This window comes from Condylostylus longicornis, unplaced genomic scaffold, assembly GCF_029603195.1.
Source record: "Condylostylus longicornis isolate FDR11 unplaced genomic scaffold, ASM2960319v2 ptg000006l, whole genome shotgun sequence".
NCBI classification, from domain to species: Eukaryota; Metazoa; Arthropoda; class Insecta; order Diptera; family Dolichopodidae; genus Condylostylus; species Condylostylus longicornis.
In genome coordinates, this window is record NW_026577975.1 from 237245 (window position 1) to 253443 (window position 16199).

The 16199-nt window shown below is 25.6% G+C and overlaps 1 protein-coding gene across 1 annotated transcript in view; it reads left to right on the plus strand.

Annotated features, from left to right (window-relative positions):
* Positions 1-15785, plus strand: part of LOC129617661 (probable serine/threonine-protein kinase DDB_G0282963) — a 76146-nt gene extending 60361 nt beyond the window's left edge. The window contains exons 3-8 of the mRNA XM_055532779.1: positions 9189-9688; positions 10499-10846; positions 11587-12645; positions 12704-13495; positions 13558-14502; positions 14655-15785. Coding sequence (XP_055388754.1) covers positions 9628-9688; positions 10499-10846; positions 11587-12645; positions 12704-13495; positions 13558-14502; positions 14655-15631 — 4182 coding nt within the window. The 5' untranslated portion in view covers positions 9189-9627 and the 3' untranslated portion in view covers positions 15632-15785. The remainder of the gene's footprint in view (positions 1-9188; positions 9689-10498; positions 10847-11586; positions 12646-12703; positions 13496-13557; positions 14503-14654) is intronic.
* Positions 15786-16199: the final 414 nt, after the last annotated feature.

The window sequence follows — 16199 nt, forward strand, 5'->3', positions numbered from 1 at the left end:
GTAAAGTGAGTTTAGAGACTGACAGGTCTTACAAGTTCTGTGGTGAAGCGGGGGAGACCCGGATGCATCTTCTCAATGAGTTTGAAGCATTGAGCCATAGAAGATGGGACAGCTTAGGTGAACACTCGCGCTTGAGCATGTCGTTTTGGAATATTTCTCCACATAAGTCCCTCTAATGCATCAGAAATGTAGGCCTCGAGTGGGTGCACTATCCAAGACACTGGGCGTTCTTACTAGCCCAGTTTGCTACAATACTACTAGATTGCGATGCATTGTCGCCCGAATCTACAATCTACAATTTAATAAATCCAACTCTGAATAAATGTCTGACTATGCACTAACATATAATACTCAATGAAAACGTTTAAGTTGCAAGTCGGTGAAAAATTAAAACAAAAACAACAAAAAATAATTAATGGAATGCTGCTAAGTTACAAAAATAGATGATAGTCAAGTCGAATTTACAAGTACACTTAAAATTTTTTTTAAAATGCAAAGTTCATAATACATGAATAACGATTTCATAACACATTCACACACAGATATAATTTGATGTAGAGTACAGCAAGTAAATTATTACGTACATATCAAAATGTTTAAGAAAAAACTGCTACAATTTTTTTTTTCCAATAATTTTAGTTATGTTTCTGATAGCGTAGTTATTAACTATGATAAAAAAAATGTATTTGAGTGCAAGTTTTTTGAAAAAAGAAAGCATTTCATTTATTTGATTTTCATTTTCGATTTAACGTTGAAGGGCCCTTAATCTGCTATCACATAATTTTCCCTTATTCTATGCAATGCGGTCTGTAACATTGTGTATTTTAGGTACACTTTGAATCAGAACATGATTTATGGTCTATTTCCTGACCTGAAAACATTTTTGCAAATTTTTTAAAAATTTCAAATTTTCTTTAATTTTTTCTTAAAATAAAATTATGATGAGTGCTCAAATTTTTTCACGTATTCTTACCTTACAATATGTGACACCTTTTTTTCGTTATTAATCAAATCACTATTTAATATTTTTATCTTCTTTTGTTTTATAATATGATTAATTAATTTTAATAATACGTGATTTATTATTAAATTAATTGAAAAGAGATTTAGGTTGGGCTCAGATTGATTAATACAAGATCATATTACTATGTGTTTTAACAATGAAGCTCTAGTTTACATTTTGAAATATAAACTCTTGTACTCGTATGAACCCATTTATCCAACTGAAGTATTTCAAATCAGTCCCCTTAAAAGTTATACTTGAATATTTTAATTGTAGTTCTCATTAATTTTGAATATGTTGTAATTAATACGAAATCATAATGAATATGATGAAAATTGGGTGTATTTATGTTATGTTCATAAATGAAGAGTGTAATATTAGTTGTAAGCTTTAGTGTTTAATGAAAGAGGTCATTATGTGCAAAAATAACCAAATTATTTTAATAATATAAGAAGCAAATTATTTTTAATAAAACCTTCCTGATGAGAAGGCAAATTAAACCGATATTTCTTGTGAATTATTTTTCATCCAGGTTTAACTGAACATAAATCACATAACACATATAAGAAACTATAAAAATTTTAAATATTTCTACGCGAATTTTTAGATTCATTTCCTTATTAAATACACAAGCATATTTCAAATAGTTTCTGCCATAATTATGCCTTAATATTGTAATTTCAGCACAACTTAATAATGCAATTTGATTAAAATCCTTATGTGTTATGATTTTTTATTACTTTTTTTTTATTTAATTGTACGTTTATAAATTGGAAGTGAAATGAAAATCTTCAAATGGTAGTAAAGAAATAAAGCGGAAAATTCCATAAATTTTTAAAAGTGAATTTAATGGAGTGGCCTGTATATATAAAATTTAATCATAATTGATTAATACTTATTTAAAAATAATAATTGTCATCTTTTATTACAGTAATGATTTAAAATTGAGTTTTCTTCTATAATATGAACGGCACAATATGTATATGCAGAGTGTTCCGATACATTCGATAAAATTGACAAATCAACTGAACCAAAAATAAAACATGGCCTGATCAACAAAACGGGTTGACAATACTAGCAACATGCCCGACTAACAGGTATGCCCAATAACATGACCAACATGCATGACCAACTTGCATGACCAACATGCATGACCGATTTGCTTGACCAACATGCATGACCGACTTGCATGACCAACATGCATGACCAACTTCCATGACCAACTTGCATCACTAACATGTATGACCCAACATCCATAACCAACTTGCATTACGAACAAGTAATGCTATACTTCTAAAGTTATACTGGAAAAAATATGACACTTTTTATGTAAATATATGACTAAAGTGTTTCGTTCTAATAGACCTAGTGTGGCCTTCCAATACAATCAGTTTTGAAGCCACGTCTTAAATTGTTAAATAGTATAAAATTGATCTTACCTATTCAATTACTGAAATTGTATTGCTTCATAAATCAAAATAATGGTAATCTTGAATTCAAATGGACGTCTTTGGACACCTTATGAAATAAACTTCATAATAAATTACTACCGAGGTTTACCTAGCTAGACTTTACACAAAAATGTCATTTGTTTTTTTTTCATTTTAATTAATTTTTTAATACAAACAATGAATGTAAAAGAAGAAGGTACCTACTTGCAAAAAAAAAAATTTAATTTTCCTCATTAATTAGGTGTTTACACATCAAATCAAATTTAATGACCATTTTCCATATTTATTTCTACAAATAAAATTTTATCAGTGAATGATAATCACAAAATTGATAATTAATTAATAGTATGATTGTTGATTTAAGTTTGTGTTGAAGACGCTATTCCATTTTTTGTGATTATAATAAAAAAAAAAATTTAAAAGTTCATAATAAATTTGCAATCAGATATTAATTGGGAATTTCCTTATTCAATACAGTGGGTTTTTGTTAATATTTAAAATTCGCATTGGATTTTGTTTGTTGCTTTTTGCGATAGTATGGGGAAAACAGTTTTGGATTCAGTCAAATAGTCAACAACCAGCTAGTATCATGTTATCATGAAAAAATTCTTATGCAGAATAAAATGGCAAATGGTTTCCATGCTAATCCAACATAATCAAATTCTTGACATTTTTCGGTATGAGTTCAAGTTGAACAGAACTGTAACAAAATGCAGAACAAAGTGATATATGTTTGAGAGGTCAGCAACATACTATAATTTGCATTCGCCTTTATTCGTTCTGACAATTATTGTAGACTTTCTATTGCTTCAGAACAATTTTTATTTTTTAAACCAACAATAAAAGCAAAAAAACAATTTTTTTTACATTCATTTTTCTGCTACCAAAATGGCTTTTTTAACTTGTAAGCCAATATAAATGCGAGCATGCAAAATCAAAGTCAAATCAAGAATGTGTCTGTGAAAAAACAATTTTTTTTTAATGAAAATTTTAATTTTTACGACTTTTTTATTTACGCATTTTGTCTATTTTTTATTTTAATTTTTTCCGTTTTATTTTTCGTTTTTCAAGAAATTTTTACTTCAAAACTATCATTAATTTGACAAATTGACTTTGACAGATTGACAGAAATTGAATTATAAGTTTTGACGTGTTTTTAATTTTAAATGATTTTTGCGGCTTAAAGTTGTTTTAAATTTAAAATAACAGAATTTGAAAAAAAAATTTACAATGTGACTCTATTAAAATTAAATTTTTGGTATTTTTTTATTACATATGAAGTTTTTATATTAGTAAAATTTTTGTTTTAACTTTAAAAATTCTTTAAGTAACCCATAATAATAATGATTGACGTAAAATAATTGAAAATGAATTAGAAAACAGAATTTCTGACATATTCGAATTATTTTTTTTTTTAAATAATATTGTGATAGAATTAAAACAAGGAAAATTAGGAGACTAAAGCTCATCTGATGTCCAACTCGCTCAAAATTTGGTAAAGAATGATTTTATTTATATTTACAATTAATGCTAACATTATTAAATTAAATTGAAAATAAAATAGGCTTATTCTTAAAATTCTTTTCAATATTCAGAGCTTTCTGGATTTTAGTCTCAACTCAAGTTATGCAAAGAGCTGCCTAATTATCTTGAACATTAATTAATCCCAATGAGATGAAAACAACAATCAGAATTATGAAGGTATTTCCGAATTATTGCAAGACTAACAAAATTAGTTACCATCAGTTTAGTAGTTTACGACCCGGTTATTGAAAAACAAATGACAAACTCGCACGCAGTAGGTTGTAAAGTAATTCACCTAGAATTTTAAATTTCTTCTTAAACACTACTAAATAAATTTTAAATATTAAACCGTATGCTACTGTCACGCAGCATGTTTTTAAGAACCATATGAAACCGGAAATCTATACATAAATCAAATGACAAATATAAGACAGGCAAATTATACTTACTTGTTTTGAATTCAACCTTTAATTGATCATCAGAAACTCTTGGAATTGCAATTTTACTGTGATGTCCGCCAATATGAGTTAAAATGTGAAATTAAGTAAAATGTTTGAAAATTCTTATTAAATCACAAGTAATCAGTATGATCAAATGTCATTATTCATATCAAACTAAGATTATTCTTGAAGACTTCCTTAAGAAGTCATAAATAAATTTTTTTTGATTATTACAAAATTAATGCCAACCATTACTTATTTACACTATAGCAAATATTACTTGTATAAAATTATATTATTAGAGTAGGATGAACAAGTGACAAGTGATTTAAATGTTTATATACTTTGCATTACCCAATCAACCTTATGTTCAACCATTTCATTATTTTACCATTTATATACCAGATTTATTAATTTTAATCATAATAATTTAATTGTATAATAATTACAATTATTCATTTCATTTAAATTCTATGTTACACCTTTAATATTTTTTCCTTTTTAAATAATTTTTTATTAATTAATTTTTTTTTTTGCATTTTTAATAATTCCATATTTAAAATTCATGTACTCCGTCAAGCGTACAACACCTGCGTAAATCAAGTAATAATCAAAATCCCAAAAAAAAATTTTAAAAAAATTATTACATTTAATCAATTAATTTAAGTGTATATAAAAATAGTGAATTAATTTTATAATACTCGTAATATCACTTAAATTTATTTTATTTACTTGCATAATAGTTGGCGTAACAGTTACATTTTATTTATTGCTTATGCTTGTAACTTGCATGTAAAATTTATTTAAAAAAATCTTCTTAAATGGTAGAATTGAATGCGTGGAGAAAATGTTCGGTATTCTTTATGAGCAGCTTTAATATGAGAATCTTTTAAAATAATTTCCCCCGCAATTACATGTTATATATAGACTCCATTTATAGAAAAAGGTTTGTCACCATATTTTATTGCCGTGACATCGTGTCACTTATGGTGTAATCTTCTCTATAATAATTACATAAATTTGAATTGGGTTTGAATCCATAATTTAATTTAAAATTTTTTATTCTTTTGAAATATGAATTTTTACCCCTACATTATTTTGAGAGGTAGCTAGGTGTTTTAAAAAACATTTTTTTTAATTTTAAATTTAAATTAAATTTTTTTTTGTTTTTGTTGTTTCTTCAAATCAAATCTGAAATTTGTTGAAAACAAAAATATTCTCTGTAGGTTTATTTTTACTTTAAATGCAATTTTATTCTTGGAATAAAAAATATTTACTGTTAAAAAGTGATAAAAAATTAATTTTTAAATATTTTTTTTTATTTTATTTACTGTTTATACATTTTTGCACAATTATTCACTGTAAAATAATTATAGTGGGTTTTGATATATATGTATACGATGTACATACATACAATTATGTATAAGATACCAAAATATGTAAATGATTAAAAAAAAAAAAATTCATGGACAAATTGTGGGACATGTTTAGCATAAAAAACAAATTTATTTATTTTTTTTTTTCTGTGCTTTCGAAATAAGCAGAAGCTTTTAGATTTTGCCGTATTAATATTAATAAGAATTTTATTATCACCTTTCGCATACAATTTTTTTTTATCTTTAACAAATAATAATTTCTATATATACAAAAAAAAAAAAAATAAAAAAAAAAAAATTACGTCAATGGCCATGAGCAATACTGTTGTATAATTCAAGATAAAAATTCGTATGAAAAATCTTTCAATTTTTATTTATTTAAAATTTAATTGTGTATTCCAAATGGCGTCCTGATGGTGTTGAAATTATATTATATAAATTGTTTTACAATAAGACCATTCAAATTCTCGTTTGCAACATTAAAAATCGACCACCACCATCGACTTATAGTAAACACAGCTGACGGCAACCGTTTCTTTTTCCTCTTTTTCTATGAAATAGGAACCCATATGATTCTCCAGTATCCACATCACATAGTCGATGAAATAGCTACAATTGGACATAAACAACAGCTCATGCATTGTTTGTGAATTTTTATTTGACTTTATAAAAAAAATTTGTGAAACACCTCCAAAGTAATTTTGGTTGTCCGCAATTTCTCGAATTTTTTTACAAAAATAATATAACTGCGGGCAACTAAAGTAACTTTAGTTGCCCGCATAATCTTTTTTCATAAAACAATTATTAGAAAACCTGTATTAAATTGATAATTAGAAAAATAGATTGGGTAATTCCCAATTATTTGAAAAAAACTAAAATAATTTTATAATGATGAGCAATTTGTCTAATATTTTATATTTGGAATGTATTCCCTAATATCATGTTAGATAATATTCACTCTAAGTTTAAATTTATGATGATATTCGTTGGGGCTACCAATTATAACTAATTAATAATAAATATTATAAGTCTACATAAAATATACATCTGTACATTATTTACTTATGTTTAAATAAATTTTGACTCAAAAAAAAAAAAAAAAACAAAATGGGGGAAATTTTTAATTCTTTAATAAAGTCTATACATACCAGTATAATTTCATTATAAATTTCTTTAAATTTCTATTGAGAATAGCAAACAAACAAACAAACAAACAAAAAAATAAGAATACCATAAATTAAATTGTATGGGTACAAAATAACATAAATTACGCCTAATTAAGCATTAGAACGCTTGTAAATAAATAATTTTTCAATTATTATGTACGCTAATCATGCTATTTTCAAATAAAAAATGAAAAAAATATAAAAGTTAATTAATTAAAATTACAAAAAAATAAAAAATTAATAATAAAATAGGTTTAACGTTTACAATTTCAATAAAATTTTTATTTTTTATCACAAATGCAATTCAATTAATTTATTTTAATTAATTAATTAAAATTTAAATTGTATTTTATCAGTTTTTATATTTTCGAAATTAGAATTTAATTGAAAACAATCTTTTAATTTTCTTTATTTTTTTTTATTAAGCAATTCTATTTTTTAATATTTTTCTATTTTTTAACTTTCACTATATTTTCATTTTCATTTAAACAATCTAACTGCAAGTTAATTGTTATTTATTCGAGCTAAAATAAATATACAGTGAATTCTCTGCATTACAGAGACTTCCTGTAACACAAGAGAATCTTTAAAAACAAAAATAAAATTTTTTAACTGTCAAATATGGAGGGTTCGTTATATTAAGATGCACTGTATTTATTTATAGTTAAATTTATTCAACTTTGCTGAACAGGTCACGCAACGGAAGGGCGAGTGCTGACTGCTGGTATTGTGTTTTATAAATGAGGCAATCAAGACTCTTCACTTCTCCTACGTCTCTTTGAAAGTCAGGTGAGCTATTGTAATCCAGTAGGAGCGGAGGGGAGGGGGGGGGGTTGAAATGTCTACCCCGTACGAACAAGATTTGCCATGAGAAGAAGGATAAGGTTAAACGCGTTTTTTGTGGTGTTACTGTGGTATATTGAGCAGAAATTAAATCGTGCACCAGCAGTAATATGTGCTGACGACATCTAGTTTGTAAAAATTTGCGCTTTGCCAATTTTATTGCTTCATTTCGTAAAAAAAACGAAGAACTTAAAAAAAAAATTTATGAGCAATTTCCCACCACTCTTACCCTCACAGTTACTGCTTTCGACTACAAAGGGAATTGGTTTGAAATTCAACAAATTAATGGAAGAACAATCAGCAAATTTCCTCTATTGTAAATTTTCTAAAAAAAATTGACTTAAATGAGTTTCTTTGATTTTTTTACGTTGATTCGGTGATATTCGCGGAAGAGTTGTCTAATTTTTAATATAAATATTGACTGCGAACCTTTTATACCTTAAATTGGAATGTATTGCAAAAGTCTATTGCAAAAATATGCTTACATAAGTGCATAATTTACAAAAATTTTGCTCATTATAGGTACTATAACAATTTTTTTTTGCAATTTTCTTAATAAATTTAATTTTATTATTATTAAATCTTCTTTGTTTATGGGAACAATATTTTTTTAACTAATTTTGGGTATAGTTACATATATAACAGATATAAGTTTGGGTGTTCATATAACAGATTACAAAAGTTAATTATAATAATTTAAAAAATTTAAATTTTCATATTGGAAAATAAGTAACAATAGTAAGAAATTGAAAAGTTTAATAGTATTTCATGGAGTTCATTTATTTAAAAATAAAAACCTATAGTTAACTGTGATTATAAATAAAAAATATTATTAATTTCTTAACTTTTTCATTCATCTTTTCTTTATTTTTAAAATAAAAATTCTGTTATAATATAATCAAAGTAATCAAACATTTTTCTTTCAATATTTCGTGGGTAATACGCGTAACTTTTATTCATCCATAAGCTTTGAATAATCTTAAGTAGGTACATTTTTTATGTACACTAAGCGAGTACATAATTTTATACTGTTGTTAGTGTTGTTACCTACATATACTTAGTAACTGTTATATACTCAGCTGTAATACTATTGAAATTTAATTTTTTATTTTTTTTCATAAATTGGGTAGATCATCATTAGTTTTTCTTATTATTATAATTTTGGAATATAAAAATGTAAATATATCGGATTGTAACTCCCATAATATAATTTTAACTATTTTAATGATTTTTCATTTTATTTCACTCTTCCAATAAAGTATAATATCCCAATTCCTATACATAATTTGTTAAAATAAAAATGTAAAAATCACTAAAAGAAATTAATTGAGAATGGGCTTTTTTTTCTCTAATTTTTTTTTCTCTCTTTTTCTTTTTATTTACAGAGCTTCACGACAGTGTAAGTAAAGTTACTTCATCAAAAACAAAAAAAAAATTATAATCAATGACATCATCACTTCAAAATCGTTATTGTTGGCGAATTGAACACTTTATAGAAGAAGTACAAGAAGAAGAAGAAGAAAAAAAATTTTTAAAAAATTGATAGGAACACAAAAAACAAAAAAAAAAAATCGAAAAGTGAAAATTAATTAAATAATAAAAAAAAAATTCATTAGCACAACAGTCAGCAAAGTGCATAAGAGCGGAGACACGGACACAGCCAGAGTCATTGTTTATTTTTTATTAAATTGTATAATTGTGTGTATATAAAATAATAAAAAAAAATATAATTTTAATTATTTTATTTTTAATAAAATATATAAACAAAGAAGTTCCAAGTCAATCAAGTCCTCTGTACACACACAAAAAAAAAAAACAGTCAATATGAATAAGGAAAAATTTGGTTTTTCAACACTTAGTCGTTTATTAGGGAAAAAGAATAAAGGTGAGTAAATTTTTTTATTTTGTTTTTTTGCTTTTTTTTTATACAAACTGCTTTGTATAACAATATAGTTACCAAAACAAGGAAGCAAAAAGGAAAGAAATATGAAAAATGTGTTGTTATTGTTAATTTTAAAATGTTAGTGGTGAAAATAAAAATATTGGTGAATAAGGATAATGTGCAGTGTACAGATAACAGTTAATTTTTACACTGGGCAATAATATTTTAAATTAAAGGAGGAATGAAGTGCTCTAAAATTTTAAAAGTAAAATAAACAGGTAGTTTAAAGACTCTCGTAGAACAAGTATGTAGAACGTTCATTTTGTTTTACAGATTTTTATTAAGAATATGCTAGGTATATTTTATATTTTAATATGTGCAAAGAATTTAAATTTATTATAAACATTGCTGTTGCGATAAGGCAACACTTCGAGATGATTTAGAACAAAATCGAAAGGTACAGAAATGGTTGAGCTCTTCGTACTTCAATTCTTGAATCAATGAAATTTTCTCAGTAAAAAATTATTGAGTTAAATAAAAACAAAATTAAAAATTTTTTTATGAAAATTTATAAGCTCTTGCGTACAGCATTAACAATTAAAATTACTGACTTAAATAATACGAACTAGATATTAGTTATAACTGGATATTAGTCAAATTCTCACCACTGCAATTAGCATTAAACTTTAAACAAATTATAAGGTTCTAAAGGTTGAATTTCTAAAAAAAATTACATAATTAATTATTTTAACATCTTAATATATTTTTTTTTTTATTTTATAATAATATTATAAATTTATTTTTAAATTTCAGATAAAAATAATACAAAATCTAATGATAATACTAGTCAGAATGCTGTCATTAATAATAAAGGAAATTATCAACAACAACAACAGAAACAGCAACAACAACAACCAACACAACAGCAATTACAACAATCACAAATAAATAATAGTATAACACATAATAATACAATATCACCATTACCAGCTGCAACAACAAATGCACCATTTGAGCAAACATTTCGTATAACTGTATTATTACCAAGAGAACAATTATATGTTGCACGTTTAGGTGCTAGAGCTAAATTAAAACAATTAATGCAATTGGTATGTGAAAATAAATTATTAAATGGAGAACAATATGAATTTCGTGATCCAAGTAAGTATATTCACCTAAATATTTAAAATGAGTATAACAGTTTTTTGAATAAATAAGAGAATTGTAGGAATTAGATTTGCGATTATAAATAATTGTGCTCAATTTTAGAATTCAATTTTGTTGAATCGCAATAATTTTAATAGAATGATAAAATAAATCGCAATAATGTAATATGAGGATGTTGGGCTCATTTTTTGTTTCCATGTTTTTCTAATAAAATATATGAGGACACTTTAGTTATTAGGCCATTACTTAACTAAAATTCAGAAACATTACGTGATCATAGTAATTACATTGAATAATGAAATCAATGTCTCAACGTTTCACCCTTCATTAATCTATCAATTAAATTATTTTTCTAATGAAAATTTAAATGAAATTTTTATAATTTCGAAAATCGAATTATAATTGTTGTGAATCGATTTCTAATTTAGTTTCATAATTTAATTAAAAATTAAATTAAAAATTAATTCTACGAATTATGTAATCCGGTTCTATTCACCTGAAGATGCTTATATTAAACATAATGGGGTTTTAATCACTTGAGTTGAGGAATTCGAGTAATCTTCCTTAAACAAGTTTCGGCTCAAAACTTTAATTAATTAATTAGAAAAAATAATTATGGGCGATCAATAATTTCCCGACTAATTTAAATCGAAATCAAAAACAAAATTTTTTTAAAAATCACTTAGAACTTCAAATCAAAATCAAAATAATTTAATTTTAATTTTTAATTTCAGTTGATTCTAGTCAAGTATTCGATTTAGAATCAACAATTGGAACTGTTGGTTTATCGGAGATACGATTATGTCACAAAAGTGAACAAAAATATAATAATCATTTTAATTCTGATGATATTGTTAAACTACGAAATCAGACATCAGTAACTGGACGACTTTCTGTAACATCATCTGAACAAAGTAGTAAACATTCAATGAAAATTATTCCAAAAGCAAGTCCATATAGTTCAACAAATTCTCTAAATTCAATGGATTCAACTGGAATGCATGCTAATTATTCAACACCGATATCTATACCACAATCAGCTGTATCAACGATATCAACAACAACTACTATGGTAACATCTGGTCCAATTAAACCACCAGTTGCACCGGCACGAAAAAAACGTTTAGCACCAAGACCACCTAGTCAAATATCAGTACCCGAAAAAGAAGTTTTACCACCAATAACAGAATGGAAACGACCAAATCAAAAATTAAATGGTGATTCACAACAATTAAATTACGATAATAAATCATCAGAATTTGGATTACAGCGAAAAGAATTTTCATCATCGACACCAAATTTAAATTCAAATGGAAATGGTACTGCACATTTAGCTATATATGGAGAAATTGATCTACACGAAAGTAGTACTTCAATTGATTGTAATGGAAATAATCAAACTAGTCAAAAAAATTATAACCATAAAGAACAAAGTATAGATGAGGAATCCGATTGGGAACGTAAACGTAAAGAAGAACGTAATATTCATAATCGATCGATTTCCGTTCAATATGAAAACGGTTATACGAAGCATTATTTCGGTAGTGTACAAAATTTTTCAGCAACACCAAATCCAGAAGGATATGACTCAGGAAGTTATTTAAGTCTTGATCAATATGCACCAGATAATCATCAAAAACCTAGAGGATTTCCTCAACCAAGTCCAAGAAAAATTATTAATATTAAGAAGAAAACAGCTGCACCGCCACCACCACTTCCACGTTCAGTTGCTCCTAAACCAATTGCAACTCCACGTGAAACGATTATAAATACAGAAAATGAAATTATGCGCAGTAAGTTGCCTTAAGTGTTATTTATTACATATAAAAATTTTAATTATTTTCATTTTAGATGGCATTTTAGAGGGTGACAAAAAACATGAAGCTAAAAGTGCAACAAATATCATTCCCAATGGGAATACTTTAGTCGATAAACTTCGTTCTCCAGCGGCATCTGATTTAGTTTCGTATGATGGAAGTCAACTTAGTGAAATTTCTACAGAAAATGGACAATCATCAAGAACTGCTTCCACGTTATCAATGACATCTCAAAGTACTTCAATATTAGAGGAACAATATTCCAATCGAAAGAGCTCCGTGAAAGAAGCTGAATCTGTACCAAAATCACCATCAAAAGAAACAATAAATATAAGAAACTCTTTGTCAGAAAATACAATGAAACCATTGCAAGATGATGACGATTCGGTTGTGGACGAAGCCATTTTAATGTGTATACCAGCTCCTCCAAGATTTGCAGATGGTAGTGAACATATTTTACAAGAAAATCCTCCTAAATCGCCAGAAGTGCCAAAAGTTCAAATCACAATTCAAAAACCAATAACTCCAAACATAAACGAAACACAGTATAAAGACGAAACTGACTTAGTAACGGAAGCATTTAAAGATATTGAAGATATGCCAGATGAAACCACTGATATAATAGAAGAATATAAAATTGAAGAAACTATTGAAGTTGATATTAAAGCTCCTGCAACTGAAACCGTAAAAGAAGATATTGTTATTATAAATTCGGATGTCGAAGATGGTTATCAAGGAAATAAAGTTAATTCAATAACCACAGAATCAAAAATTGATACTAATAAATGTGAGCAACATGATGATGAAAAATGTGACTTAAAAAAAGGTAAATAAGCATTTAGACTAGAAGTATTATATCCTGAATTAAAGAAAAATATTATATTTTAGATATTGTACAGCCAGAAAGGACTACTACTACTGTTAAAACTTGTGAAACGATTGAAATTATTCCAAATGATACCGGAAAAGATTCAATTAATATTCAAAGTCAAACTCTTGGGATCGCACCAAAAATATTAACAGAAATAACGCAAAATTCAAATGAAATTAACAACTCTTCAAAATTGAATACTGCACCAACAAAAACACCTATGACAGAACAGAAAGATTCAAAAAAAGCAATAATAGAGAACACAACAGAAATGCCAATAAAATCTAAAGCAAACGACAGACTCTATGAGAATCGTGTAACTGTAAAACTTTCTAATTCAATTAAATTTAAGAAGAGTATTGGACGCTCTGATTCATTTCATGCTACTCAACATTATCAAAATAATGAATTTAAGCATTCAAATTCTGAAGAGGATTCAGACTCACGTAGTCTATCATTTTTATCACTATTGGCAGCACAACGTGAAGAAATTCGAAATTCACAAAATTCATTGAATACAATAGATCGTAGAAAATTGGAAAATCGTAAATCTACCAGTGATCTAAGAATTGGAGAGTTACCAAATTTACAAAGTTTAATTGTTATGAAATCAATTTTAAATTCACAAAATAATTTAAATAAAATAAGTCAAAATGATGTTAGTAATAGAAATGATTCTGACATAAGAGAATTTTCAACTGAAAATATTAAAAGTGATTACAGTCAAAATAAGACTGGTGATATTGAGGTAAAAAATGAAGAAATACCAAAGATTAGTTCTATTTTAAGATTGACAAAAGAAAATAGTGAAGAAATAAATAAGGAAGGAAAATTAAATGAAGGAGAAGACATTGATGATACAAATGTAAAAAAATGGACATATCAGGGGCGACCGAATATTAGTTTGTCAACATGGAGTGAACGACCAAAACATACAAATGATGTTACAATTAAAAATGAAGGTAAATTCTTAGAAGTACACAACAAGGTTGAAATATTTCAGAATCAAAAATATTTTCTATTCCACTCGTTTCTAATCCTATAAAATTCTCAAAACAAATAATTTTATAAAATTAAATTAAATAATATAATTCTAATCCTTCTTCTCTTTTAGGTGATTATATTTTTGGTGGAGCAACTGTAAAAAGGACATCATCTATCAGTTCATTACAAAGAAATCGAATGTCATTACCAGCTGTAACACAATCTACATCATCTAATCTTCATATTACAAATTATTCATCCGATAATAAAAGACAAAGTATAGCTGATGTAAAACTACGAAAAGTTGCAGAAGAAATACCATCTAATACAAATAATAATCATTACCATTCAAATAATATTAATAACAATAATAATAATGAATACCCTGATTTTCGAAGTACTCTAAGAAAATCAGAACATTCTAAAAAATTATATTCACAAAACGAAAATACGACTGATTTGGAAAAAGCACAACAAAATAATAAATCGAATGAAAATTTAGATAAAACATTTGAAGAGAAAACAAAATCATTTGGTCCAGTTATTAATCGTCGGACTACTGGTTATAAAGAAAATTTAATTTTAGGACAACAAAAATTAAATCGTGATGAAAAAATTACATCAATTAATATTAATCAGTATCAGAATCAAAGTCAAAATCAAAATACACCAATCAACAATGATAGGCCAATTGTTGATGTTATAAGAAAATCATCTGTACAATCCGAATTTATAATGCCTGTAAAAATGCATATTAATGAAAAAGCACTTTATAATGATGACACAGATAATTTAAATTCAAGCCATCAAAATTCAATGCCACTAATAAGACCAATAATTATTAAACAAAATATGAATTTAAATTTAAATAAAAAACCAATAACAACAACAACAACAGCAATAAATGTAACAAAAAATTATAATACATCAACAAATAATATAATAAGTCCAACTGGACCAGGATCAGGATCAAATATAAAAACAATAACAACAATTACACCAAGTACAACACCAACAAATACTCAACAACAAATTGAAATTGATCCAAAAGCAAATTTTTTATCAGAAATTCAAAGATTTGATAAGAAAAATTTAAAACATGTTTAGATTATTGTTTTAATATTAAAATATATATATTATTGGTAAAATTAATAAATAACTGTTATACATGAAATATTTAGTATCCCTATGTATTATACGAATATATTCATTTCTATATAAAAATTATTTTTTTGTAATTAAAAATTATAAATTGATATTATTAGAAACCAAACAAAAATCTATTAAAAATATTTCTAATAAAATAATTAAAATTGAAATTTTAACAAAAAAAAAGAAAAATTCTTAATAAAAAAAAAATCTAAATAATAATGAAATTATAACAGTTTAATTAAAATATAGTTATAATTATTATAAATTACATAGTGTTAATTAATTTAACATTATTAAACTAATAATTAAATTTATTATACAAAATATTATTCAAATTATTATATCAAAAGTTATCTATGAATTAAATATAGCAAAAATGTGTTATACAATACAATAAAAGTCAAATATAATTAACATTCTAACTATATTATACAATTTTTTTTTTTCTGTTTCCGTTGTTTTATAACTTAATAACCTTATGACTTATAATGTCATAATTTATATTATAACAGTTTAAAGTTAA